This window comes from Diabrotica undecimpunctata, chromosome 9 (genome assembly GCF_040954645.1).
Source record: "Diabrotica undecimpunctata isolate CICGRU chromosome 9, icDiaUnde3, whole genome shotgun sequence".
Taxonomy (NCBI): domain Eukaryota; kingdom Metazoa; phylum Arthropoda; class Insecta; order Coleoptera; family Chrysomelidae; genus Diabrotica; species Diabrotica undecimpunctata.
Window position 1 is genome coordinate 117242808 of NC_092811.1, and position 24989 is coordinate 117267796.

Sequence of the window (24989 nt, forward strand, 5' to 3'; positions counted from 1 at the left end):
AATTTATTTATAGTTAAAAGGTTATAGTTATAGTTTATAGTTAAATATATAAGTTTATAGTTAAAAGTTTAATTTATATTTAAAATGTCTGGATATATTTGTGCGATTCGCGGATGTTCATCTGTGACAGGAAAAGGAATAAGTTTATTTAGATTTCCTAAGAATAATAACAGGTAATTACTATTGCTTTGTAATTATTATTAGTTATTACTAATTACATAATAGTATTGGTTTGACTTTCGAACAGTAAGCCGACGCCGACGTGTCTGTCCGAGCTATAAAAAAATAAACTTTGGTCTGCCAAGGGATACCTAGTTCAAAATGAAAACATTAAATTTGGTGTCAGTGCTATTTCTTTTATTGAAAGACGCAAGTCTCCGAAGGCTCAGGTCAAAAAATCAACAGATGGTGGCCAAATGTCGGCGCGCTCGAAGACAACAATACGAATATAGTATTTTTAAGAAATAAAAATATATAGAGGGTTTTATACACGAGAATATTTGATTTAAGAGCGTAGGCGCAAAATTTGGGGCAAATGTTTTTTAAATGTATTCATTTTTTTCGAATCCTGAAAAAACTAATAAGTATTTTTGAAAAATTTAAACGCAGAATGAAAGACTACATTATTACTGAGGGCCAAAAGTCCCCGAAAACTTTTATAATGTTTATTTTAATAAGTTACAGGGGTGAAAAAAAAAAGAGAAAATTTAGTGTGATTTTTAATTTCAAATATCTCATTCAAAAAAACTTTTTGTTTATTCTAAGGGACTTTCGGCCCTCGGTAATAATGTAATCTTTCATTCTGTGTTTAAATTTTACAAAAATATTTGTTAGTTTTCTCAGGATTAAAAAAAATGTTAAAAAGCATTGGCCCGAAATTTTGCGTCTACGCTCTTAAACAAAACAAAGAAATTACTAAAATGCTCAAACTAAAAATTGTTGGAAACATAATTAGACCGATAATTGGGAAAATCTTAAAATTCCAACAGAACAAGACTTCAAAATTGCAAAAACATGGTTGCAAATAAACAAACTTACATTAAATTATGAAAAAACTAAATAGGTACTCATCTACTTTTTGCTATATACAAAAGTTGTCTGCCAATTTTTAATTCGTTAAATATAAATAAAAAAGATCAAATATATGGATCGAAATACATAAAATATTTAGGAGTTTTAAATGGGAATTACAAATAAAAAATATTAAAACTTTATTTGTTGTATATCTCAATATTTAGTGACACTTTTGTGACTTCATCAGGAGAAAACTGAAAATTTATTAAGATTAATTTATATTTAAATGGGAATAAGCCACAATTAAAGGTTAAAATACGTTTATTGACGTTTCAATTTCCACTTCGGAAATCGTTCTCAAAATACGATTTTGAGTATTTTGAGAACGATTTCCGAAGTGGAAATTGAAACGTCAATAAACGTATTTTAACCTTTAATTGTGGCTTATTCCCATTTAAATATAAATTAATTTAAAATGCCACAAGAAAATAGCTTCAGAACAATATTTTATTAAGATTAGATATTGACAAAAGTTAAATATTTCATTACTTACAATATACTTAGAATATACTAATACCATAGAATAACAGTGCTAATACTCTTATAATTGTAAGTATACTCTTATAATTCTTTTTAAATGCAATCATTTTTTTTCGAATCCTGAGAAAACTAACAAATATTTTTGAAAAATTTAAATACAGAATGAAAGATTACATTATTACCGAGGGCCGAAAGTCCCTTAGAATAAACAAAAAGTTTTTTTGAATGAGATATTTCAAATTAAAAATCACACTAAATTTTCTCTTTTTTTTTTTCACCCCTGTAACTTATTAAAATAAACAATATAGAAGTTTTCAGGGACTTTCGGCCCTCAGTAATAATGTAGTCTTTCACTCTGCGTTTAAATTTTTCAAAAATACTTATTAGTTTTTTCAGGATTCGGAAAAAATGAATGCATTTAAAAAACATTGGCCCGAAATTTTGCGCCTACGCTCTTAAGAATTTATATTGTGTGATATGCCCACTGACTATTAATTTTCTGGTTGTTAGCTGTCATTGGCGGCTTGGCTACATAACTTCAAAGGACTGTCGCTTCTCTGTGTTGGGTTGGGTTGTTCTCTGCTACTACTGTCATTCAGATATATGAACAGGTGACATGACTGAAGTAAAAAGTACATTAAAAACTACTACTATGAGTAAATGAGTATTACTCCAGTCGTCAGAGACGAAAATGCCACTGGACCTCTAAAAATCATACGAACAAGCTGAATCTTGCTGAGAATGTCACTTTTGGAACCCCAAAAAAGATGCAAAAAAGTCTGGCACTCTTACCACCAGGCTTTCCCCCCTCGCAGGGGGTAAAAACGCAAAAAAAATCGTTTTATTACGAATCTGTACACCGTAGAAAAAAATGTTCCAAATAAAATATGTAGCTGAGATAATTTTAAACAAAGATGTTTATAAGCATTTTTTGCGTAGAATGAACCGTTCTCATAGAAACAACGCTTGAAGCGACCATCGATTTTGCATGTCAGTTACGCGCGCGAAATCAATCGCTGCAATGAATCTAAATATAAATATTCCTTTAGGTCGTGGTCTATTTTGGTAATCACAGTAAAATACTAACAATAGCACTAAGAATAATAACAATAGCAGTTGAAACAATTATTTCTAAAAATTCCAAATTTGTGTGCACCTCATAGAAAGGAGTTTTATTTGAGTAGGAAAATTCTTATTAAAAATGCTGAAATTCCTGTTTGGTAAAACTAAACAGTTTTTTTCCTTAATTTATGGCTGGTGGCAACATTATTGGCTATTGTTACTAAAGCAAAAGGCCAGAGAGAACAAATGACTTTTTTCCGTCAATTGTTGCATCAGAAAAGAATGAACAATTGACAGAATGATTTTTTTGTTGTCTTCACGTTGTATGTGGCATAGGTTATATCGGTGTAGAAATTTATCACCAGTATTAACGCTTTCTAAAATGTCTACTAATCAATTGTTAGACGTAAAAATAAAAGAACAAGCTGATCTTGTTCGTAATTTAAAGGCTTCCAAAGAATCAAAAGAGAAAATTGCAGAAGAAGTAGAAAAACTTCTTGCATTGAAAGCTCAACTCCAAATTGATGATGGCATTAGCAGTAATAATCAGAAATTTGTCCTTAAAACTCCAAAGGGTACAAGAGATTTTGCTCCAGAACAAATGTCTCTGAGATTAGAAGTTATGGATAAAATAACCTCAGTTTTTAAGAAACATGGTGCCGTAACTATTGATACACCAGTTTTTGAATTAAAAGAAGTGTTAACTGGAAAGTACGGTGAAGATTCTAAGCTTATTTATGACTTAAAAGATCAAGGAGGTGAGATACTTTCCTTACGTTATGATTTAACAGTTCCTTTTGCACGTTACCTTGCTATGAATAAAATTACTAATATCAAACGTTACCATATTGCCAAAGTATATAGAAGAGATAATCCATCGATAACTAAAGGAAGATATAGGGAGTTTTATCAATGTGATTTTGATATAGCTGGATCTTATGATCCAATGATTCCAGATGCTGAATGTGTAAAAATTATGTATGAAATATTAACACTTCTCGATATGTCTCCCTTTGTAATCAAATTGAATCATAGAAAATTGTTGGACGGAATGCTTGAAGTTTGTGGTGTTCCTACAGAAAGCATAAGAACTATCTGTTCATCTATTGATAAGTTAGATAAGTCTCCTTGGGAGGAAGTAAGAAAGGAAATGGTTGAAGAAAAAAATTTATCACCTGAATCAGCTGATAAAATTGGAGAATATGTAAGATTAAATGGAAAAGTTGACTTAGTTGAAAAGTTACAACAAAATGAAGTACTCGGTAAAAATAAAAGTGCCCAAGAAGGATTGGAAGCCATGAAACTATTATTGAATTATTGTGACTTGTATAATACATCAGATAAAATTTTATTTGATCTGAGTCTTGCTAGAGGTCTAGATTATTACACAGGAGTTATATACGAGGCTGTATTACTCAAAGATGATACTGTTGGAGGTGATATCTCAGTAGGTTCAGTAGCTGGTGGGGGTAGATATGATAATCTAGTAGGAATGTTTAATCAAAAGAGTAAGCAGGTTCCTTGTGTTGGAGCATCAATTGGAGTAGAAAGGCTATTTACTATTATAGAAGCAAGGTAAGTTAAAATGCCATTGTTTAAGTCTATATTAAATACAAATTTAGAAACTGTCTTTTAACTATTATAGTAGGGACTGTAGATATTTACTCATGTGTCATTAATACTTGACAAACATATTACTTTAAAGATAAGAGTTTAATTAATGTTTCTTCCTTCTTATTTGTGTTATTTCAGAAGACAATAAGTTCAAACTGCACTGTTTTCAATGCCTTTGCAACTTAAGAGACTAAAGAGGTGCTAGTAAATAAATAAATCAATCAAACATTTTATTTCATTAAAAGCTGCAAAACATCTGTAAAACCCATTTCCAAATCTTCCAAATATCATCAGCTTTGCCAAGGATTTGCACATACTTTTTATATATTGATCCTGTGGTTGTGATTTGTGACATGCACATTACTTTCTTTAGTGCTAGTATACAGGGGAGAGGGGTCACCCTGGTGTAGACTGTTGTTGGTTTTAAATGGTTCCTACAATTCCCCCTGGATCCAAACAACCCTGCACTCAACTTTTTGAAGGGTTATTTTTGTTAACATTATTGGATGATTTGCTATTCGTTTGTCATTCATTGTCCTAAACATCTCTCCTTGTTTACTGAGTCATAGGATGTGTTGTAATTGATATAAATATATTGGAATTACTACATAATACATTTTCAGAGAGATTAGTAAATTCAAAAACCCCTGATCGATTTTAATAGTACAGATGAGGGACTGCATCTAAACAAAGTAGAATAGAATAGAATAGAAAAAAAGCTTTATACTCAGGATTCACAAGTTACACACAAATATAAATTGTCAATAGAGAGAATGGTGCCAATTACAATTTATAATGGTTGCCGTAACAACCTACACTTAACATAAAAGTAATATTAAAATATAATGATAATAACAGTGACATTTAGATTCAGATAAGAGCCCTCAGTCTCCCTGCAGATCAGCTTGAAGGTATTCTTCTACTTTGTACCGTTCAAGGTGTATGAGCAACTGTTGAACAGACTTTCTATATTTATTTATGTCAGTTTCTATTTTGATGCTGTAAGGCAGTTTATTAAAGAATTTAATACATGAATATTCTGTGGTTTTCTCAGATGCTGTTAGTCTATATATTGGTATATTATAGTTTATGAGATTGTTTCGTGTATTAGTATTATGGTTTGTTATGTGTTTCAAGAATTTATGTCTATTTTAAAAAATGAAAAGTAAGCATTCATATATGTATGTTCCAGCCATTGTTAGTATGTTTGACTTTTTGAAATTACTTCTACATGAATCCCTGTATTTCAAGTTAAGTAGAGTTCTGATTGCTCTTTTTTGTAATATAAAAATATAAAAACCTGTTCAGTATTACCACTTCCCCCCCCCCCCTCCAGAAAACTATTCCAAATCACATTACAGAATGAACATTTAGAAAAATATACAACTTGTTTACATTTTTCGTCCAAATAATTTGCTGTTATTCTGAAAGAGTAGCAGATAGATGTTAACCTGTTACAGATTTCATTTATATGCACTCCAAAATCTAAATTTTGGTCAATATGTACCCCCAGAAATTTTGTGCTTTGGTTTAGAGTAACCATTTGTGATTGAATTGATAGTTTCCTGTAAGGTACTATTATTTGTTTTAGTGATGAAACAGATATAATTTGTTTTTTCTCTGTTCAGTATGAGTTTGTTCATATTGAGCCATCTCTGTGCTTTATCTAATCTATTATTAGCGATATTCAATAAATTATTCAAGGATGACCCTATAGTTAAAATGTTGGTGTCATCTGCAAATTTCACAATAAGAGTATTCTGATTGTTATCTGTAATGTCCAAAGCTAAATCATTTACATAAAAAACAAAGAAAAGAGGACCCATAATACTTCCCTGAGGAATTCCCACCTAAATGAGTCCTTCATCAGAAGAGAAGCAATTTCTTCCCTCGTACTCAAATTTTACTTTCTGTTTTCTGTTTGATAGATATGATTTTATCCAATTATAACCTGGCCCTCTAATGCCATATCTGTAAAGCTTTTCCATTAGTATTTTGTGATTTAAAGTATCAAATGCCTTTGATAAATCTAAAAATATGCCCATGGATATATCTTTGTTTTCATAACCCTCATTTATCTTTGTTATAAAATCATTAATGGCAGTCTCTATAGATTTTCCCTTAAGGTACCCATGTTGTGCATGGCATAACAGTCCCTCACTATAGAAAAAACTGAGAAGCCTGACACACATGACTGTTTCAAAAACCTTAGAGAATGATGGTAAGAGGCTTATCAGACTATAATTTTCTAGTAAAGTGGTATCACCTTTTTTATACACTGGTTTTACTACAGCTATTTTTAAGTTGTCTGGAAATATCCCATTTATGAAGGTATTGTTTATTATATGACATAATGGTATAGCTAGCTCATATGCACACAGTTTTATTATATTTGTAGGTATCCCATCATAATCTGAAGTGAATTTATTTTTCAATTTTCTAATTAATTCAATTACTTCATTTATAGTTACTGGCGTTAGAAAAAATGAGTTTTTGTTAAACTGTATTTTAGTGCTGAATTCTATTTTTGGTATATTTTCTAAAAGATGCGTAGCAGCATTTAAAAAATATTCATTAAAATTATTACTTACCATGACTGGATCTCCTAGTATAGCTACATTATTATTGATAGAATTTACCTGTGTGATTTCTTTAACGATTTTCCATAGACTTTATGACTTATTTTGACTATTATATATTTCTTGCCCATACTGCATTTTTCGTGAATCCACAAGCGTTTTATTATACTGACGTTTTGTTTGTACTCATCTTTGTAATGGTCATCTACTCTACTTAACATTAGCAAAAGGTCTAAGCAACTTTTATATTGATTTATTTCATTTGTATTTGATACGTTTTTTATGTTTATTTATATTTTTTTCTGGAAAGCATTGGTCAAATAACAAAGAAATGATTTTCATAAATACAACCCATTGCTTTTCTATATCCCAATTTGGTACTGAAAAAAGCTCCTCCCAGTTTTCATCTTGCAGCATTAGCCTAAAATTTTCTTTACTGTGGGAATCAAAAATTCTTTTCCTAATTTTTAAATTTTCTTTTTTGTTTACATTAATACTGAAAGTTATTTTTTGACCAAGATGATCAGAAATATTGAGTATCTAATACTTCTGCTACATAAAGTTCACAGTTTGTAAAAATGTTATCAACGCTCATCTTTGTAGCTCTACATATGCGAGTATATTCAGAAACTGATGGCAATATATTAAATGTTTGTAATAAATAGAGAAAGTCTGTTCTATCTTTAGTTTGACTCCTCAAATCTGTATTAAAATCACCTGCAATAAAAACTAGAGAGCTGTCGCCTGAAATATACATTAAAACATTTTCTAGAATATCTAAAAATTCCTGCACACAAGACTTTGGTGTACGATATATACAAAGAATTAAAATTTTGCAATTTAAAAAACACATGAACATTCAAAAACATATGTTTTTGCCTTAGCACTTACATCTTTTCTTATCCTCCATGATAAGCTTTCTTTTATATAGATTGCTGTGCCCCCATGTTCGCCTTCATCTCTACAGAAGGCGGAAACTAATTTGAAGTATGGATCTCAACAATCCTAATTACAAAATCTCTCTAAAGATGAACCGAAAATTCTAGGATTCCAATCTCAAAAATATAGATAATGACATTGTAAAGTCTTCTAACTTAAAATGTATATAACATATCTGAATTATTGACATAAGTGAGAGAGATAAAATTAAATTATGCTATTATTAGATCATAAAAAATTCGATAGTTCTTTCTGTTTGTTGTTTAATTTAACAAAATGTTCTTTTCATTTCAGGCAAGCAAATTCAACCACTAAATGCAGAAAGACAGATATTGACGCTTACGTAGCATCCGCCCAAAAAAATTTACTGGAGGAAAGAATGAAACTGTGCTCCGAGCTTTGGGATAAGGGCTTTAAAGTGGAACATTCTTATAAGAAGAATCCTAAACTTTTAGTGCAGTTGCAACATTGCGAAGAAAACGGCATACCTTTTGCTATAGTTTTAGGGGAAAGTGAAATTAAAAATGGAGTTGTCAAGTTAAGAAATGTAGAAACAAGGCAAGAAACAGAAGTGAAACGGGAGAATTTAGCAGATGTGTTGAGGAATAGCTTGAGCTCATTAATTTGAGATAATTAAATTATTTTATATTAGGCACAATGTTTTCTTTTTTCTTGTTGAATTTTATATATATTTAAATTATATATTTTATATGTTTTGCATTATCTTTGTATTCAGTATTTTTTTACGAATTTTTTATATTTGTAACTTAAAGACAATGTAACAAATATGAAAATCACAACAAATCAACCAAATATACAGTAGTATTGCATCAATAAACATAATTGGTACCCTTGGTGAGTTCCCCTTGCACATTTAAATGTTATTTTCATTTATTTATACTGACAGTTAGACAAATGTCGATTAAAAATCATTGATTTTTTTAAAATCATGTTTTTTGATTTTAATTAGGAAATTAATCATTATGATTTTTTCAAATGAATATTTTGAGGTTCTTCTAAAAAATATTGGTGATTCAAATAAATAAATAAAACAATTCAAAAACGACGAAATATTTGTCAGATCGCATTTTTTGCAAGAAAATTCCTGTCGCGAATTGATTTTACCTGATCTATGTATCGAAGAGGGTGACTCAAAAACGATATCTGATACCTTGAACTGCTGGAGAATTCCAGCGGTGTAAGTAAGTAAATTCTGAATTAGATTCAATTCCTGAAGCATCAAAACCCAACGTTTCTCTTTCGGATTTATTACCACTACCAAAAGTCCCCACAATCTCAAAAAAAACTAAGAAGTGTACAAAGAAACGATCTGAAATCCTGATATCCAGACTGATGAAGAATATTCTCGAAGAAGATGACTTGAAGAGGAAAAAGAGAAACGAGAACATGGTAGCTGCTACAAAAATAAAAAATGTTTGACAAAGAGGCCAAAAATCAACCCATATTAAGAAGATTGAGTTTTAAGAAAGTGAAATGGAGGAATCGGAATGTGACGAAAAAGATATCTGTGATGATGATGAACTAGACGATGTGGATCTGAATAGCCCAGAGAAAATCTGTCTGATTTGTGAAGAATTCGGGAAGGACAGAGAATTGTGGTATCAATGTGCATCTTGTTCGGTTTGGGCCCATGCCCCTTGCACTGTGAGAGAAAGTTCGAAGGACTATATGGACGTAGTTAAGCAGAATAAGTCTAACCCACAAATAGCAATTGAGGAATTTGCTGTAAGAAGGATGCAGCTCCATATTTGGTAATTGTAGTAGATAATTGTAAGTAGATAATTTTTGAAAAAATAAAAAAATTGAAAAAAAATTGGACCTGCATCTTTCTTGCACCTTCTTCTTCTTCTTAACATGCCATACACCAAAGTGCGTAGGCGACTATCTCATTACTAGAATTCTGTTCTTGGCGGCGTGACACAGCTCGCCTGTATTGTGTATTCCTGTCCATTCTTTAATATTTCTTAACCAGGATAATTGTTTGCGGCCGGCTCCTCTCCTACCTTCGATCTTCCCTTGTAGGATTAACTGAGGTATTTCATATTTTGCTCCTCTCAATATGTGCCCAAGGTAACCAATCTTGCGTTTTTTAATTAATTTAAAGAGTTCTCTTTCCACGCCGGCTCTCTTAAGGACGTCATCGTTTCGAACTCTATCCACCCAAGGTATGCGCATCATTCTTCTTAATGACCACATTTCAAATGCTTCAAGTTTGTTGATAGATGTTTTTTTCAAAGTCCACGTTTCCATGCCATAAAGCAAGATGGACCATATGTAGCACTTGACCATTCTGTAGCGTATTTCGAAATGTAGGTTTTGATTACATAGAAGCGGTCTGAATTTCACAAAAGCTTGTCTTGCCATTTGTATTCGGGTTTTTATCTCTTGTTGTGGATCCGATTGGTCATTGATTGTGGTGCCAAGGTATTTAAAAGTTTTCACGCGTTTTATGCGATCGTCACCTATGCATATTATCGGGTTTTCTGGAGGGTTTCTGCTAATGACCATATATTTCGTTTTCAAAATGTTGATTTTGAGGCCATATTTTTTACCTATGCTATTCACCCTATCAAGTAATAACTGCTGATCTTCCAATTTATCAGTTATAATCACTGTGTCGTCTGCATAGCGTAGGTTGCTAATTGGTATGCCGTTCACCTTAATGCCTAATTCCGTGTCTTCTAATGCTTCCGCAAATATATTTTCAACATATAAATTAAAAAGCATCGGAGAGAGTATGCAGCCTTGGCGGACACCTTTCCGGATTTCAAATTCATCAGTATATTGGTCTTGATCAATCCTCACCTTTGCCATTTGGTTCCAGTATAGATTCTGAATAATTCTGATCTCCTTCTGGTCAATGTTGGCCCTATGTAGTAGTTCCATCATGATATCATGTTTAACATTGTCAAATGCCTTCTCGTAGTCGATGAAGGTGAGGTAGACATCTTTTCGTTGATCTAAACAGTTTTGTATTAAAGTGTTCAAACATAAAATTGCCTCTCTTGTTCCTAGTCCTCCCTTAAAACCGAATTGTGTTGACCCGCTAAGTTCTTCTAGTATCTTATACATTCTTGAGTGTAATATCCTAAGGAAGAGTTTCAGCAAGTGACTCATTAAACTGATTAAGCGGTGTTCATTGCATTTTGTAGCATTAGCTGTTTTTGGGATCATCACAAAGGATGACTGCAGCCATTCTCGCGGAATGTAACCAGTATCATAAATTCTATTGAACAGCTTTACCAAGATTTCGATATTCTCCTCGTCTAGTAGTTTTATTGCTTCTATATTAATTTCATCTGGACCTGTTGCTTTATGCATCTTTGTGGTTCTAACTGCATATTCTATTTCACTTCGCATTATTGATGGCCCTGATAAGTTTTCGGAAGGAAGTTTGCGCGTTGGTTGTGTTGGTCTTTCGTCATTAAAAAGTCTTTCTGCGTATTCTTTCCACGCCATTGCTATCTCCTCTTCTGACTCTATGTATTCGTTTCTGTCGTTCCGTATTCTTGTTCTGTGGTGGCTTTTGTGTATATTCGATATTTCTTTGATCTTCTTATGTAGTCCAAAACTATCTCCTTTTTCCTGCAATTGTTCTATTTCGTTGCACCTTTCCACCATCCAACGTTCTTTTGCTTTCTTAATTTTCTGGCGAATTTCTTTGTGTATCTGTTTGTATTTGTCTTGATTACGTTGTTGTTTATGTTGCCTTCGCTTTTCCATTAGATCCATAATTTCGTCCGTCATCCATTCGTTATGCTTTCTCTTCCTGATCTGTGTTTTAACTTCCCTGTTTACTGCCAGAATCGTTCCTTTAATATCATTGACTATCTCTTCGATATCATCATTTTGTTCTATTATTCGCATTCTTTCATTAATTTGATTTGCATAACTCTTCTTCAGATTTTCGTCTCTCATCAGTTCTCTTGTATTTATAGGCGTACTGGTGTTTGTATTTGTTCTCTTAATTTTTGCTAGTTTTAACCTCACATCTGCTATTAGCGGATTATGATCGGATGCAATATCAGCACCTGGATATGCTGCGATTCTTTTGATAGCGTTACGAAATCTTCTGTTTATTAAAACGTAGTCAATTTGGTTTCTAATTATTCGATTTGGACGGTCTCCGGGTGATTTCCAAGTATATAAGTTACGAGGTGGGAGCTGAAACCATGTGTTCATGACGACAAAACCGTTCTCCTGGCAGAATTCACACAGCAGGTCGCCTCTTTCATTTCTAACTCCAAGGCCGTACTCTCCAATTATGTCTTCATATCTTCCTTTACCCACCTTGGCGTTAAAGTCGCCCATTATTATGTTTATGTCCTCTTTCTTTGTTGTATGACCAAACACGTGAAATAATGCTTCATGCTAATCATTTTTGAGAAAAAAAAAACAAATTCCTAACAAAAACTCTTTTATTCGGTTACAACAATCAAACGACTATGGTTTGCCTACTACACAAATACGAAAAAATCTGTAAAAAGAAACAGGTTGGTGTCAAAAAATAGCATTCAGAAAAAAAAATAAAACATTAAACACACGGGCAAACACATCCTTCATTCATCCACCTGGTCGTCATCATCCGTTCCAGATGATTCGGTTTTCTGGTTCTCTGCCATGGCTGCATCACTTTGAGACGGGTGTAAAAAGCCATTTGGTCCATAGGAACGAATCTTGTTGCCAACTGCATTACATCTGCATATTTGGCTTTTTTGACAGGTATACAACTTTTTACTACAACTGATCGTTCAAGGGAAAATAGACAGCAGAAGGGGTCCAGGGAGGAGAAGACACTCGTGGCTCCAAAACTTGCGGCAATGGTTCGGATTGTCATCTGCTGAACTATTCAGATCTGCCGTAAACAAAGTCAGAGAGGTCGCTGTCAAGGTTTCTCAAGATTTGGAATAAGTGAAAACTAGGAAGGCCAGTAGATATACTGACTTTAATACTATCTAAATGTTCATTGCTGTACTGGAAAATTCGGTATTTGGAAATCTGTAATCTTTGCTTTTCTGCTTCTGAGATAACTTTTTTAAAATGTCCATCATAGTGACCACTAAAGTTCAGGATCATATTTTGTTTTACCAGAATGGAAATAAACTGTTTGGATGATTGTTTAACAAAATCAGCATATTGTTGGGGGCTAAAAACGTAGTCCTTCTTCCTTAAAAACTTCTCAATAACTCCAAAACAGCGATCACAGGGAAAAAAGCTATGTCCTGGCTCAGGAATGCGGTGCTCTATCTTTTCAATAGACCTAGTTCTCACCAGCAAATACAGAAACTGAATCATTACTGAGTTTTTGTTTTGCGCAGCTGCGTTATCGGAGAAAAGGTATAAAACTTTAACATTTTTAGGGAGTATATTTTTGATAGAGTGGTACAAAAATGACACTACCTCGTTTGGTGACTTTCGAGCCGTAGTTTCATCATACATATAAAAGTGTGCTTGAATTGTCTTATCAGAATGGACGCAGAAGTTTTATGTCCACAAATGGCGTTTGTAGAAAGCTTCCCCAGCAGGAAATTTTGAAATTGGAAGGTTTTGTTGGAAGTCAAAGGTCAGAACCTCCACTTCGTTGATATGCTTGGACAATGTGGTTTTCTCCTTCAGCTCCTTGAAAAACAAATCGGCCTTAATTTCATGCACCTTCTTTTCCGCTGCTAAAACTTTTCGTTCATTTTGAGTTTGTTATCTAAGAAATCACATTTTTTGCACGTATCTGATCGAGGTGAGCCAAATCTGTAGTTGAAGTTTTTTTTGAAATATCGATAGAAGAAGTCATAGGGAATTTTGGGTTTATATTTAGGATTGCTAACACTTTCTGGTTCGTAAAGTTAGAAATAGAGTTGATGCATCTTCTTTACATTTAGATCTGGAGATAAATAGAATCGACGTGATTTGTTTTTACTATACTGGGATTCACGCCTTGAATATTTTTTTTATCATCCATCTTTTCCATCCTTCTGTTAAACACTTTTCTAGCGTTTCCGCACTGTATTGTTTAAGAATTTTTGCACCATCCTTAGGCTTATACACCCAAATTCACCCCTGCGGCCAACTACACCCCATTTTACGGTCCCTCATTTATATTTTCAAGATCTATTTCAAAATTTTAGTCCAGAACATTGAACTCATCAACATCTTCTATCTAACAAAATTATTGTAAAAAGGTTTTGCATAATCTGGAATAAGGTACACATAACTTTTGATGTTTTTCACTTTTGCATCTGCTAAAGGTTTACCATTGGGCCAGAACTGTACAAGTAATGTTGAAAAATTTTCTACATTTGACTTTCCACGTCGCTGTGTGTCCAAACATACACATTCATTATTAAAATTAGGCATCATAATAGATATAATATAGGTTTTACTATTTGCCTGGTGTTTTTAACCAGTTGATTTTTTCTTTGTTAATGCTAATTTTTCTGTTCACTGTAACTTTCTACAGTTTTTCTGTACCTACTGAAAAACCATTTACAAACTATTACCAAAAACCAGAAATTTTAAAGTTATAGTTTTTAAGGCAACATTGGTTTGAAGAAGACTGGCCACGAGGAATAGTAAGTTTGATATTGCTATTCTGACTTCCACAGGAATCAGACCACAATATCAAATGCTCAACAATATTCGGTATATTTTCTAAATATTTTAAAATACAATAGCCTTCTTCCTGAGCTCTCCTTCCAGCCATACATAAGAATATGTTTTCTTGTGCTTACCCGAGAATATTCAAAAATGGTATAAGCGTACTTGCCTCTTATACTATATACCTAATATTAGTTGGAATTCGAGGTAAGGAAAGAGTTTTTTGTAAATCATATGTTAAACATTCTATATTATTTTCATGTCTAGCTTTATTTAAATCTTTTTTAAGCGCTTCTCTTGACTTTTGGGCTAACTCTTGATGCTCATTGAGTTGTATTTTTAGTACCTGTCTGTAATGCTCATCCGATTCACTCTGTAGTGTTATTTTAAACGAATCAAAACTGGCAAGTGTCTGTGGGAACCTTAAACTTAAAATTGATCATTTATCATCATCAATATTCTCTTTACTTTCCCCATGAGAGGTTTTAATATCTGTAGAACTGAGTGCCATTTCTAGCGCGTAATTTGAAAATTGTTGTGACTTTCTCATGGTCACGTGTCTCAACGTAGCCCACTCTACCCTATGTTACTTTTGCAAAGTATTTAAAGAATAAATAGTGATCATTACCATTTTGACTAATATTTATGCTAAGGTGACCGGCAACAACCACTTTCATCATAAGAGAAAACTTAAGAATAGTAACATTGCCGACAAAGATCCTTAAATTAAAGTGACCCATTTCTACCATGCACTAAAACATTAAAAAAAGAAACAGAAACCTACTGAGAATGCTTTATTTTCAAAATTATTTTACAACCATTTTTTTAAATATAGTAATGCTAAAACTGCATTTAAACTAACTATTTTTTAAATATTTTCACTATGTTAAACTTACACCAGAAACAATAAGACTAATCAATTTTAAGTCCATGGTTCCTATTGGCCCATTCTTCTTGTGACTGATCAGCAAACTGATTAATTCCAACTGTTGAAGAAACTTCCCCACGTTCGTGCTTTTTGTTATGATCTTCAATAAATCTCAAATTGTTTTGGAATATCTTGAATCGTTTTTGTTCTTCTTCCGGAGTTGCATACGACTTATTATATTTGGTCTGAAAACAAAGAAAATTTAAGATATTGTCACAAACCGTATATTCTACGACGGAGATGCCTAATGGGGTATGAGGGATGAAATATCCATTTGCATCTAATATGTGTAGGTGATCCAAGAAGTGTTTGTTATCTGATACAAAAAACTTTTTTTTTAAATTGATTTTTTTAAAATCTTGCACAACAAAAACTAGACCATATAGAATTGCCCTACGAGGGGGTGTGGTTTTAGGGGGAAGTCAGGAGTAGGAATAGTAAACGTTTATTTTTTATTTTTAAGGGGAACGAAATTAAAATTCTCAGAAAAATTCAGCTTATTCGTATGATTTTATTTTTAGAGGTTTGGTGAAATTTTCGTGGAGTATAAATAAATTTATATTTTTATAACAAAACTAAAGCATCTCTGGCATTTGGTAATGCGTTTTGTACATGGATCTACTCGATTTACGTCCGATTAAAAAAAAAATATGAAGAAAATTGCTTTATTGGAAGCCGAGAAAATCCTTTTTTTTAACGTATACCGATTTTGATTTTAAAATTCAGATTGCTTCAACCTAATTTTTTTTGGTATTTTCACGCGCATTACCGATATGCTTTTTGTTATTATAATATATGTTATAAATATCTTTTAGATACTTAAATTTTTATCGAGAAAGAACTCCGAAATAAAAAGGTAATGGTTTAAAGATTATCATCCTATTGTTTATAATAACGTCGTCGCAAATGCCGGTCAACTTTGAAGGATTGTATCTCAGGTACCATTGCTTGTAATTCAATTTTTTTTGCTTTTTAAGCAATTTGCTCAATTTAATCTAAGCTAAGTTACCGAGTAGCGGGTAGGAACTCCTTTGGATAGTCCTATCAGGGAAAATGAATCAATCCCTGCCTTCCGCAGATTACAGGGGTTTCCTGACCCGGGAAACTAGTATCTGCTTAGGGTCCTTTGTCCAGGGTCACGGATGAAGTCCACAACGGCAGCCACGGCGGAGAAGAATACCCTTGGTACGGTGTGGATGGCGGAAGTGGCAATCCCTTGATTTTAGGGATTGTATAAAATCACCAACCCGTCTAGCCAGCGTGGTGTTTTAAGGCTAAAAAACCTCCTAACAGGAATATGGCAATATCGCGATAAAACAAAAAGAATGGGTTCTCAGCTGGGTAGACCATACAGTAATAGCAAATCCCACTACCTTGGAAAAAAGGATAGCTTCATGGAATCTAGGGGAAGCAAGAAATCGCTAAAAACCACACGACTGAACATCGCAAGTCTAAATATAAGGTCCTTAAGCAAAGATGAAAAAGTCTACGAACTCGAAGAAAACATCAAGGACTTAAAATGGGACATACTTGGTCTAGCAGAGGTAAAAAGAAAACCGGTAACGCCCTATATTACAAAGGGCGAGAAGAACAAAGGCTAGATGGCGTAGGATTTTTAATTTCCAAGAAATATGCACATAAAGTAGAGCAATTCGTAGGAATATCTGAAATAATTGCAATGATTAAGCTAAATGTAAACGAGAACATCTCCCTGAAAATTATTCAAGTATACGCTCCAACCACAGCACATCCCGATGAAGAGATAGACGAATTTTATGAGAAAATTGCAGAAACTAGCACGAATTATCACAGCACGTATACGATGATAATAGGAAGACTTCAACGCTAAGATCGGACAACGACTTGAAAAAACCGATACCTAAGTATATATGTAGGACAATTCGGCTCTGGAGTTAGAAATGAGAGAGGAGAAACCTGGGTTAACTTCCTACAAGTCCACAAATACTATGCAATGAACACATTCTATAAGAAAAAACCTCAAAGAAAGTGGACGTGGCTATCCCCAGACGAAAAAACTCGGAACGAAATAGATTGCACACTGTGTAACAAAACAGATATCAAACAGGACGCAAAAGTAATAAATACGGCGTCAGTAAGCAGCGATCACCAAATGGTTAAAGCCAAATTAGAGATAAAACATAATAAAAATAGAAATAAATTTAGAAAAAATTGGAATATAGACACATACAAACTAAAATCTAATATATAAAAGCAAGTTAAAACCCGCGAAAGTATTAAATCTAGATAAACTTAGCTTAAATGAAATCAATGAAGTCATAACAAAAGAACCATTAAATGCAAGCTCAGAAGTGGCAACCGCTAATAGAAAATGAAAATCCAAAATAAGTGTAGAATCACAAAACATGCTGAAACAAAGAAAATATGTTCTGAGACAAAACAAAAGAGAGACTGCAGAATTTAAGAAACTTAATCGAGTAATAAGAAAACAGATAAAAGAGGACATTAAAAACATCAAGAAGACCGTATAGAACAAATCATAGAGAAAAACCGAAGTCTCAAATGCACCAAACCGAAACTAGGAAAGAAAAACATAATAACCATTAAAAATGAACAAGGACAACTAGAAAAAAGTAAATCTGATATAGCAAACTCAATTGAAAATTTCTACGGCGATCTATATCGTTCCAGAAACGATCCCCCTAACTCCTCAAAGCAGAACTTGAAAAGGCAGATAACAAATGTCAAATCAGAAGTGATGCCCGAAATAAGCCACGAAGAAATAGAAAGAGCAGTAAAAGAAATAAAGCTCCTGGAAGCGATGGATCCTAGCAGAAATGCTAAAGGAAGGCGGAGAAGAAGCCATCACATATCTAAAAATACTATTTAATAAATGTCTATTCGAAGGCAACATACCCGAACAATGGAATACTGCTAAAACAATACTAATACACAAAAAGGGAGACACCACATACCTGAAAAATTATCGACCAATTTCACTTCTTTCACAACTTTACAAAACCTTTACAAAGATTATTACAAACAGGTTAACAATTAAATTTGACGGATATCAACCGGTAGAACAAGCCGGATTTCGAAAAGGATAAAGGACCTGTGACCATCTATATACTTTGAAAATCCTAATAGAAAAGACTAACGAATACAATCTCCCATTATGTCTGGCTTTTATAGATTATGAAAAAGCTTTTAATAGTGTAGAACTGTGGGTAATAGAAGAAGCATTAGTCAACAACCGGATCGACTCCAGGTACAGAATATAATTACGAACAAGCTGAAATGATAGTGACGTTGGGTAATGGAGTCGAAATAAGACCAGCAAAAATAAACCGAGGCGTAAGACAATGAGACACAATATCTCCAAAATTATTTAAAGCTGCCCTAGAAGATATCTTTAAGTCAGTAGACTGGGAAAATATGGGAATCCCTATTAACGGAAGATACTTGAACCATCTTAGATACGCAGATGATGTAGTACTAATAGCCGACAGGTGGAATGCACTGAATACGATGATTAAGAAGCTAGACACAGAATCCCTAAAAAAAGGACTGAAAATGAATTTCAGCAAAACTAAACTAATGTCAAACAAAGATGACAAACCTATGATAAACATCCAAGCGACAGAGATAGAACACGTAAAGGAATATACATATCTGGGTCAAAATGTCAAGGTAAGCAAAGAACATCAGACTACCGAAATAAGCAGACGTGTAAAAATGGGATGGGCAGCATTCGAAAGACTCTCATACGTACTTAAAGATAAAAATATACCTCAAAGACTGCGAACCAAAGTGTTTAATTTCTGTATCCTACCTGTACTTATATATGGAGCTCAAACCTGGATATTAACTAAAATAAACATGGAGAAGATCAGAAAAACTCAGAGAGCTATGGAACGACAGATGCTGGGTATCTCGCTCATTCGTAATAGAACAAAAGTAAAAGATGCTGTCGAACAGGCAGCTAAACTGAAATGGAAATGGGCTGGACATAACGAGCGTCTTAAGGATGGCCGCTGGAATAAAGAAATCGGGAATTGGCGGCCAAATGAAACCAAAAGACCACGAGGAAGACCGCAAATGCGCTGGAGCGACCATATTAAAAGAACTGCGGGACCAATGTGGAAACTTCTCACAAACAATAGAGATGAATGACGAGAATTGGGAGAGGCCTATATTCTGCAATCCGAATAGAGAGAAGGGCTTAAAAAATAGTTACCGAGATATTCTATTTGTTTATAAGTCAAATTTTTTTTGTATAATCTTAAAACATTCCTGGGGCTGTCCAAATAATCCGATTTCAATTTTATAAAATACGTTATATCGGTGAAGTGCGTTTTTATAAGTAAAAAAATTGGCAAACTTCTATAATATGGTCTAGTTTTTGTTGCGCAACATTTTTAAACAATACAATTTTTTTTTTAAAGTTTAGATTGCTAAATTATTATGGTAATTCTATTAAATCAATTTTAATGAAATTTGATGATATTTTATTGTGTTCTAAATATTGTTCTGAAAAAATATTGAAGATCTTAAAAGTGGTTAAAAAACATTGAATAAGAAAAGGCTTGTTTTCCCCTGTTTTTTTTTGTATTTATTGCTCTTTTGCGGCAAGGGTAATAAAATAAAACATTATTAACCAATTAACATTAACATTATTAAACAATTCAATTGTCCCTATTTTATTTCATGACGACTTTGTTCCAAAATAACTTGTTTTAAAGTTTTTAAGCAAGAAAAGTAGAAAAAAAATCAATATTTTTAATAATTTATAAATATTTTAATTTTTTTATTAATGTTTCTGGCCTATTTAAGAGGGAAGATAAGTCAATTATTATTGTAGTTCTGGTCTATTAGAGATATTATAATAAATAAATATAAAAATGTATATTCCACTAAATATTCGACAAAGGGTGTTGCGTCCCAGCGATTATAAATTACGGTCCTTTCATTCCATACAGTTAAATAGTTCTAAACGAAGGAAATCTCATCCTTTCTAATTTGGAATACACAATATGAGGGGTATAGTTTCAAAGTGTACAATCTCCATATTTCAGAAAAAATGAGTTAGATGTCGCATTACGTTGAGTTTCTAGTCCTGAATCGAAACAATAGAAAATCTCTTTTCAAAATAGTCATTCTCCAATAAATTTTGAGGGCAGAAAATTAGACTTCAATTCAAAACGTACAATCTCCAATGACATTTAATTTTCAAACCGTACAATCTCCTATTCAATATTTAAAATCAAAGAGTACAATCTCCAATGGGTTTTTTTTGTTTATAGTGGCGAATATTTCAAAGCGTGCAATATCCTGTTCGGACTTGTCAAAAAATTTCGCGCTAAAAACGTTCCGTTTTTACGTTATATGATTGTTGGTGTTAGTTGCATGTGATTTGTGAAGCAGCACAGTTTGTTTATTAAAGTAGTATCATATCTTTTCGAATTTCTAAAGAAATAAATCGTATAATGGAGGTAAATGTTACTCCTGTAGCTAGTAATAAAGCACGAAAAAGGCAACGTATTACCACATCATGGAAAAGAAGTCAGCAAAAAAAATTGAGGTCAGTTGCATCAAAGGATTTTGTATATCTTTGTAGAAACATGGATTTTATTTTAGGTATAGTCCATATTCGCTCCCAATTTATCCGAAATGTGGACACAAAAGTAGTGCGTAGTAGTATTACAAATACGATTTTATATTCTGACTAACGAAAACAGAATGTTGGCTGTGTGTAAGAAAGCTTTCTTGGAAGTTTTGGGTATAACAAGGAGACAAATTGATACAGTTACAAAAAATTTCTATAAAACTTCCCTTCCTGCAATGGAAAATCGAGGTGGTGAGAGAAAGCTGGAAAAGTACATGTTGAAAGAAATGCTGTTATGGATTTTATTAACAAATTCCGCGTAATTAAATGTCATTATTCGCGGGGACAAAGCCAACGGTTATATCTGGATTCTTCTTTGAATATAAAGTCGATGTGGAAAATGTACTTAAAAAAAATGAAAACCTTCCAGTAAAAGAAAGCTATTTCAGTAAAATTTTTAATACACAATATAACCTTGGTTTTGGTTCTCCTAGAACCGATGCATGTTCGACATGCTTACAATTGACTGAGAAAATAAAAGCGTGCCATGATAACTACATGAAAGCCAACTTAATCATCAAAAAAAGGGTACATACGTTGAGGTCCAAAGCATTTTATACCCTTTTAAAATAACGGGATGAAGGTGTAGAAACGTTTTCTTTTGACTGACGGAAAAATCAAGTTTTGCCTAAGATTCCGGATCAATAGGCGTATTATTTACGTCAATTTTATATGTACAATTTTACCGTTGTTAGAGGAACTTCCAAAAGTAATTTAAATCCATCTAATGTCACTTCTTTCTGTTGGACCGAAAACGAGTACCAGAAGGGTTCGAACGAGGTTGCCTCCTGCATTTATTTCATTCTTGAATCGGCTAATTTTGGAGACGATATTCATACTATCAGGCTCATGTGTGATGGATGCGTAGGCCAAAACAAAAACACGACCCTCATATTTATGTGTTGTTATTGGTTTTCTAGACAAGATAAAATTAGAAATATTGAAGTAATATTTCCAGTGAGAGGACATTCTTTTATGCCTCCAGACCGGGTTTTTGGGAATATCGAAAAAGATATTAAAAAAAAGCAGATAATTTTAAAACCACATGAATATCTGGAGATGTTTTCAATGTATAGTACTGTTCATTGGGTTGGAGAATTAGTCGAAATATATGACTGGAAAAATGAAACAAGCAAGCACATTAAGGCTCCAGGACAATGGCATTTTGCTTTCTCAAAAATGAAGAGGATTATTTTAACCAAAAGCTCTAAAGGCACAGTGTTAGTCCGCGGTTAGTTAGCTTATAAGACGGATGTTGGTGTGGGAAAATCAATAACAAAAAAAACTAAGAACATTGAAATAATGAAACCTGCCAAAATTCCGAAACATGAATGTCCTGGTCAATACCAAACAAAATTTTGATGTTAATAATGTATTGTTGTCATTTTGGAGAGGACTGGAAAAGTGATCCCCGTTTAAATTTTTACAAATTCATCATCATCGAACACAATCGAGAAGACAATGCAGCACCAGAAAATGGAACTGTCGACGATGAAACGTCGTGTGAGAACGTCAAAGAAGATGATGAACTTTCCATTTAATTACCTATTTTTGAATAATTAAATATGTATTATCTCAATAAAATAAATAAGTTTAATAAATGATGTTCGTAAGTTATTTTCAATGTGGGCAAACTCCATTAGTTATTTTCATAATGTACAATGTCCAAATATTTTTCTAGAATTACTTAGTTATTTTTGAATAGTTTAAAGAAAAAAATTGTATATTAACTCGTAGTTGTCATATAAATGCAATAGAAAAGAAAAATTAGTTTAATTGTTCATATGAAATAGGTTATCCGTTTTTTTCGATTACTGAAAATTTAGGAAACATGGAGATTGTACACTTTGAAACTATACCCCTCATATATAATATGAATGTCATAACATATTACGTGATTGACTGTATATTCTAATAAATAATAGAATACATACAATACATGAAGTTACCCATCGCACAGAAGTGTTGAACAATCACAAACCTCTTTCTTGGTTAAAAAAGATAGTTATGTAAATGTAAACAAAAAGAACTAAAGGCGTCAATTATGTTAATTAACACTAAAAATTTTGGATTAAAACTAAAAGTTTATAAAGACTGCTTAAAGGATTTAAACCTACCTTATAATTTTCGAATTCTTCTTCATCAGTCAAAGCTTGCGCGATGACAACGACCGCAAACAAAAATAAAAAGTATTTGAAAAACATCTTGAACTTGCGAGAAAAAACAAAACAATGAGATATTTAAATCAGTTATACGACTAAAGACTGAATGAACGTTTAATATTCTATTTTAGCAGAAATGATTCACAGTTACATCGTTAAATGCGAAAAGATCAGGTTTATCCCACTTTGTTTTTATTAACCTTGTGTGTCCGCTTTATGTAATTATATTATATAAAATTGGTGTTGATTCGTAGAAGGAACAATTGGTAGAGCGTTTTGCATTAACAGCTATTGTTATGTTGTTTACTGTGGATAAACAGCGTGAAGTAATTTAAAAGCACCTGAAAACACTTATCGTAGAGTATTTTCAGTTAATTACATAAAATATCATTGATACAAAGTAAATTGTATAAAACCATGAACGAATTTAATATCGGTGATAAACTAATAAGACGATAGGGGCTATAATACATAAAGTTATGTTTGTTTATTGTGAGGACACTGACTTCTTAGACGTTGTAGAATAGTTTTAGAACCTATAATTACACTGACTTCACGATACAGAACATATCGTCGGCTGTATGCAATAGTGGCACAACACAAAAACCGGTTATTTTTCAAAACAGGGGTTTAAAGTTTGTGTGCTAATAATTTTGTATTAGTTGTTTTACGACATGAATTGGGATTTTTAAAAAACATAATTTAGGTGTATTTGGAAGAGCGTTAGGAAGCCTTTAATGAATTGTATTGTTACGAACATGCTTTCAGCATGGCCCATGTAACGATTGCATCTCGAAAAAGGCATCAAGAACATTCGCGATGTATCGAGTGCGAGAGTGAACAACACGTCACGTAGGCGAATTAGAGGTGGGACTAACCCAGAAGATTCGAGAATAATACTTTTTGGTATATATATGTAACGATGTTATGAGTGAGTGCAGTTGATAAGAGAGTACCGAACTGTAAAGTTACGAATAAATATGTTTATATAAATTCGAACCGCTCGTTTTATTTAAAAACGCTACAGTATTATAACATAGACTTTTAAATCCAACCCTTATTTTGAGTTGTGCCACTATTGCACATCAACATTTTGTCTTTCAAGACTAATTAAGACAAAGACAAAACTGACATTTGTTTGTAATTCCTATCAACTGAAATAAAGGTTCAATGAAGAACACTCTTGTCTGCACAAAGGCTAGTAAGGTCTTTTTTTTCTTTTTTTCAGTTATTGACAGGCTGTTAGTGCAAGCCTCTTTTAGTTCTATAATATCCATGCTTTCTAAACCTTTTCTTGTTTTTTTTCTTGGTGGTCTCAACTGATCTGTATTTCTCTTGTGCAAATGAAGTTTTAAAATAGTAGTGAGTACCAGAGCTTTTTTACATGAATTTCACAAATATCGTTGAAATGAAAAGTATTTCATTGGGCATATTCATTGAAAATGGTCGCTGTTTTAGTATTTAACTTTTTCAGGTAAAAAAATCATTATATGGCATAAATCGTGTACTTCAAACGGTTGTTTGCAAAGCGCAGTTCGGATCAGCATAGCGTAATGAGTCGGTAGAAAAATAAGCCCTCCTTTTACAGCTTTAGTGATATATCTTTCTATTAAAGAGTGGCATACTATTTTTAGTATGGCCGACAACTAAATAGCGATGAGTTACAGAAGAAATTTTGAAATGGTTTACAGCATACTGGTACATTGAAATTAGGTACTTGTTTTTTCCTTGGCCACCACAATTGTCTGAGTAAAATATGAATTTCAAATCTTCAGAATCAGTTTTTATAGATGTTTGTTCTAAGTACATCAGCAGGCACGAACCAATTTCTGTGGCACCTTTACTGACTTCTCCTTCGTGCCAAATATAGTACATTTCCCAGTCCCTTTTTCTGA

The 24989-nt window shown here is 32.9% G+C and overlaps 1 protein-coding gene and 1 long non-coding RNA gene across 2 annotated transcripts; one reads left to right on the forward strand and one right to left on the reverse strand.

Moving 5' to 3' along the window:
- The first annotated feature begins 2892 nt into the window (after positions 1-2892).
- HisRS (histidine--tRNA ligase) lies at positions 2893-8464 on the forward strand. Its single transcript, XM_072544226.1, has 2 exons — positions 2893-4191; positions 8043-8464. The coding sequence occupies exons 1-2, from the start codon at positions 2915-2917 to the stop codon at positions 8374-8376; spliced, it is 1611 nt and encodes a 536-aa protein (XP_072400327.1). The 5' UTR covers positions 2893-2914; the 3' UTR covers positions 8377-8464.
- A 6677-nt stretch (positions 8465-15141) lies between these two features.
- Positions 15142-23602, reverse strand: LOC140450571 (uncharacterized). Its single transcript, XR_011952022.1, has 2 exons — positions 23050-23602; positions 15142-15473 (listed from the first exon to the last, which is right to left on the reverse strand). It is a non-coding gene; the product is annotated as an uncharacterized lncRNA (long non-coding RNA).
- Positions 23603-24989: the final 1387 nt, after the last annotated feature.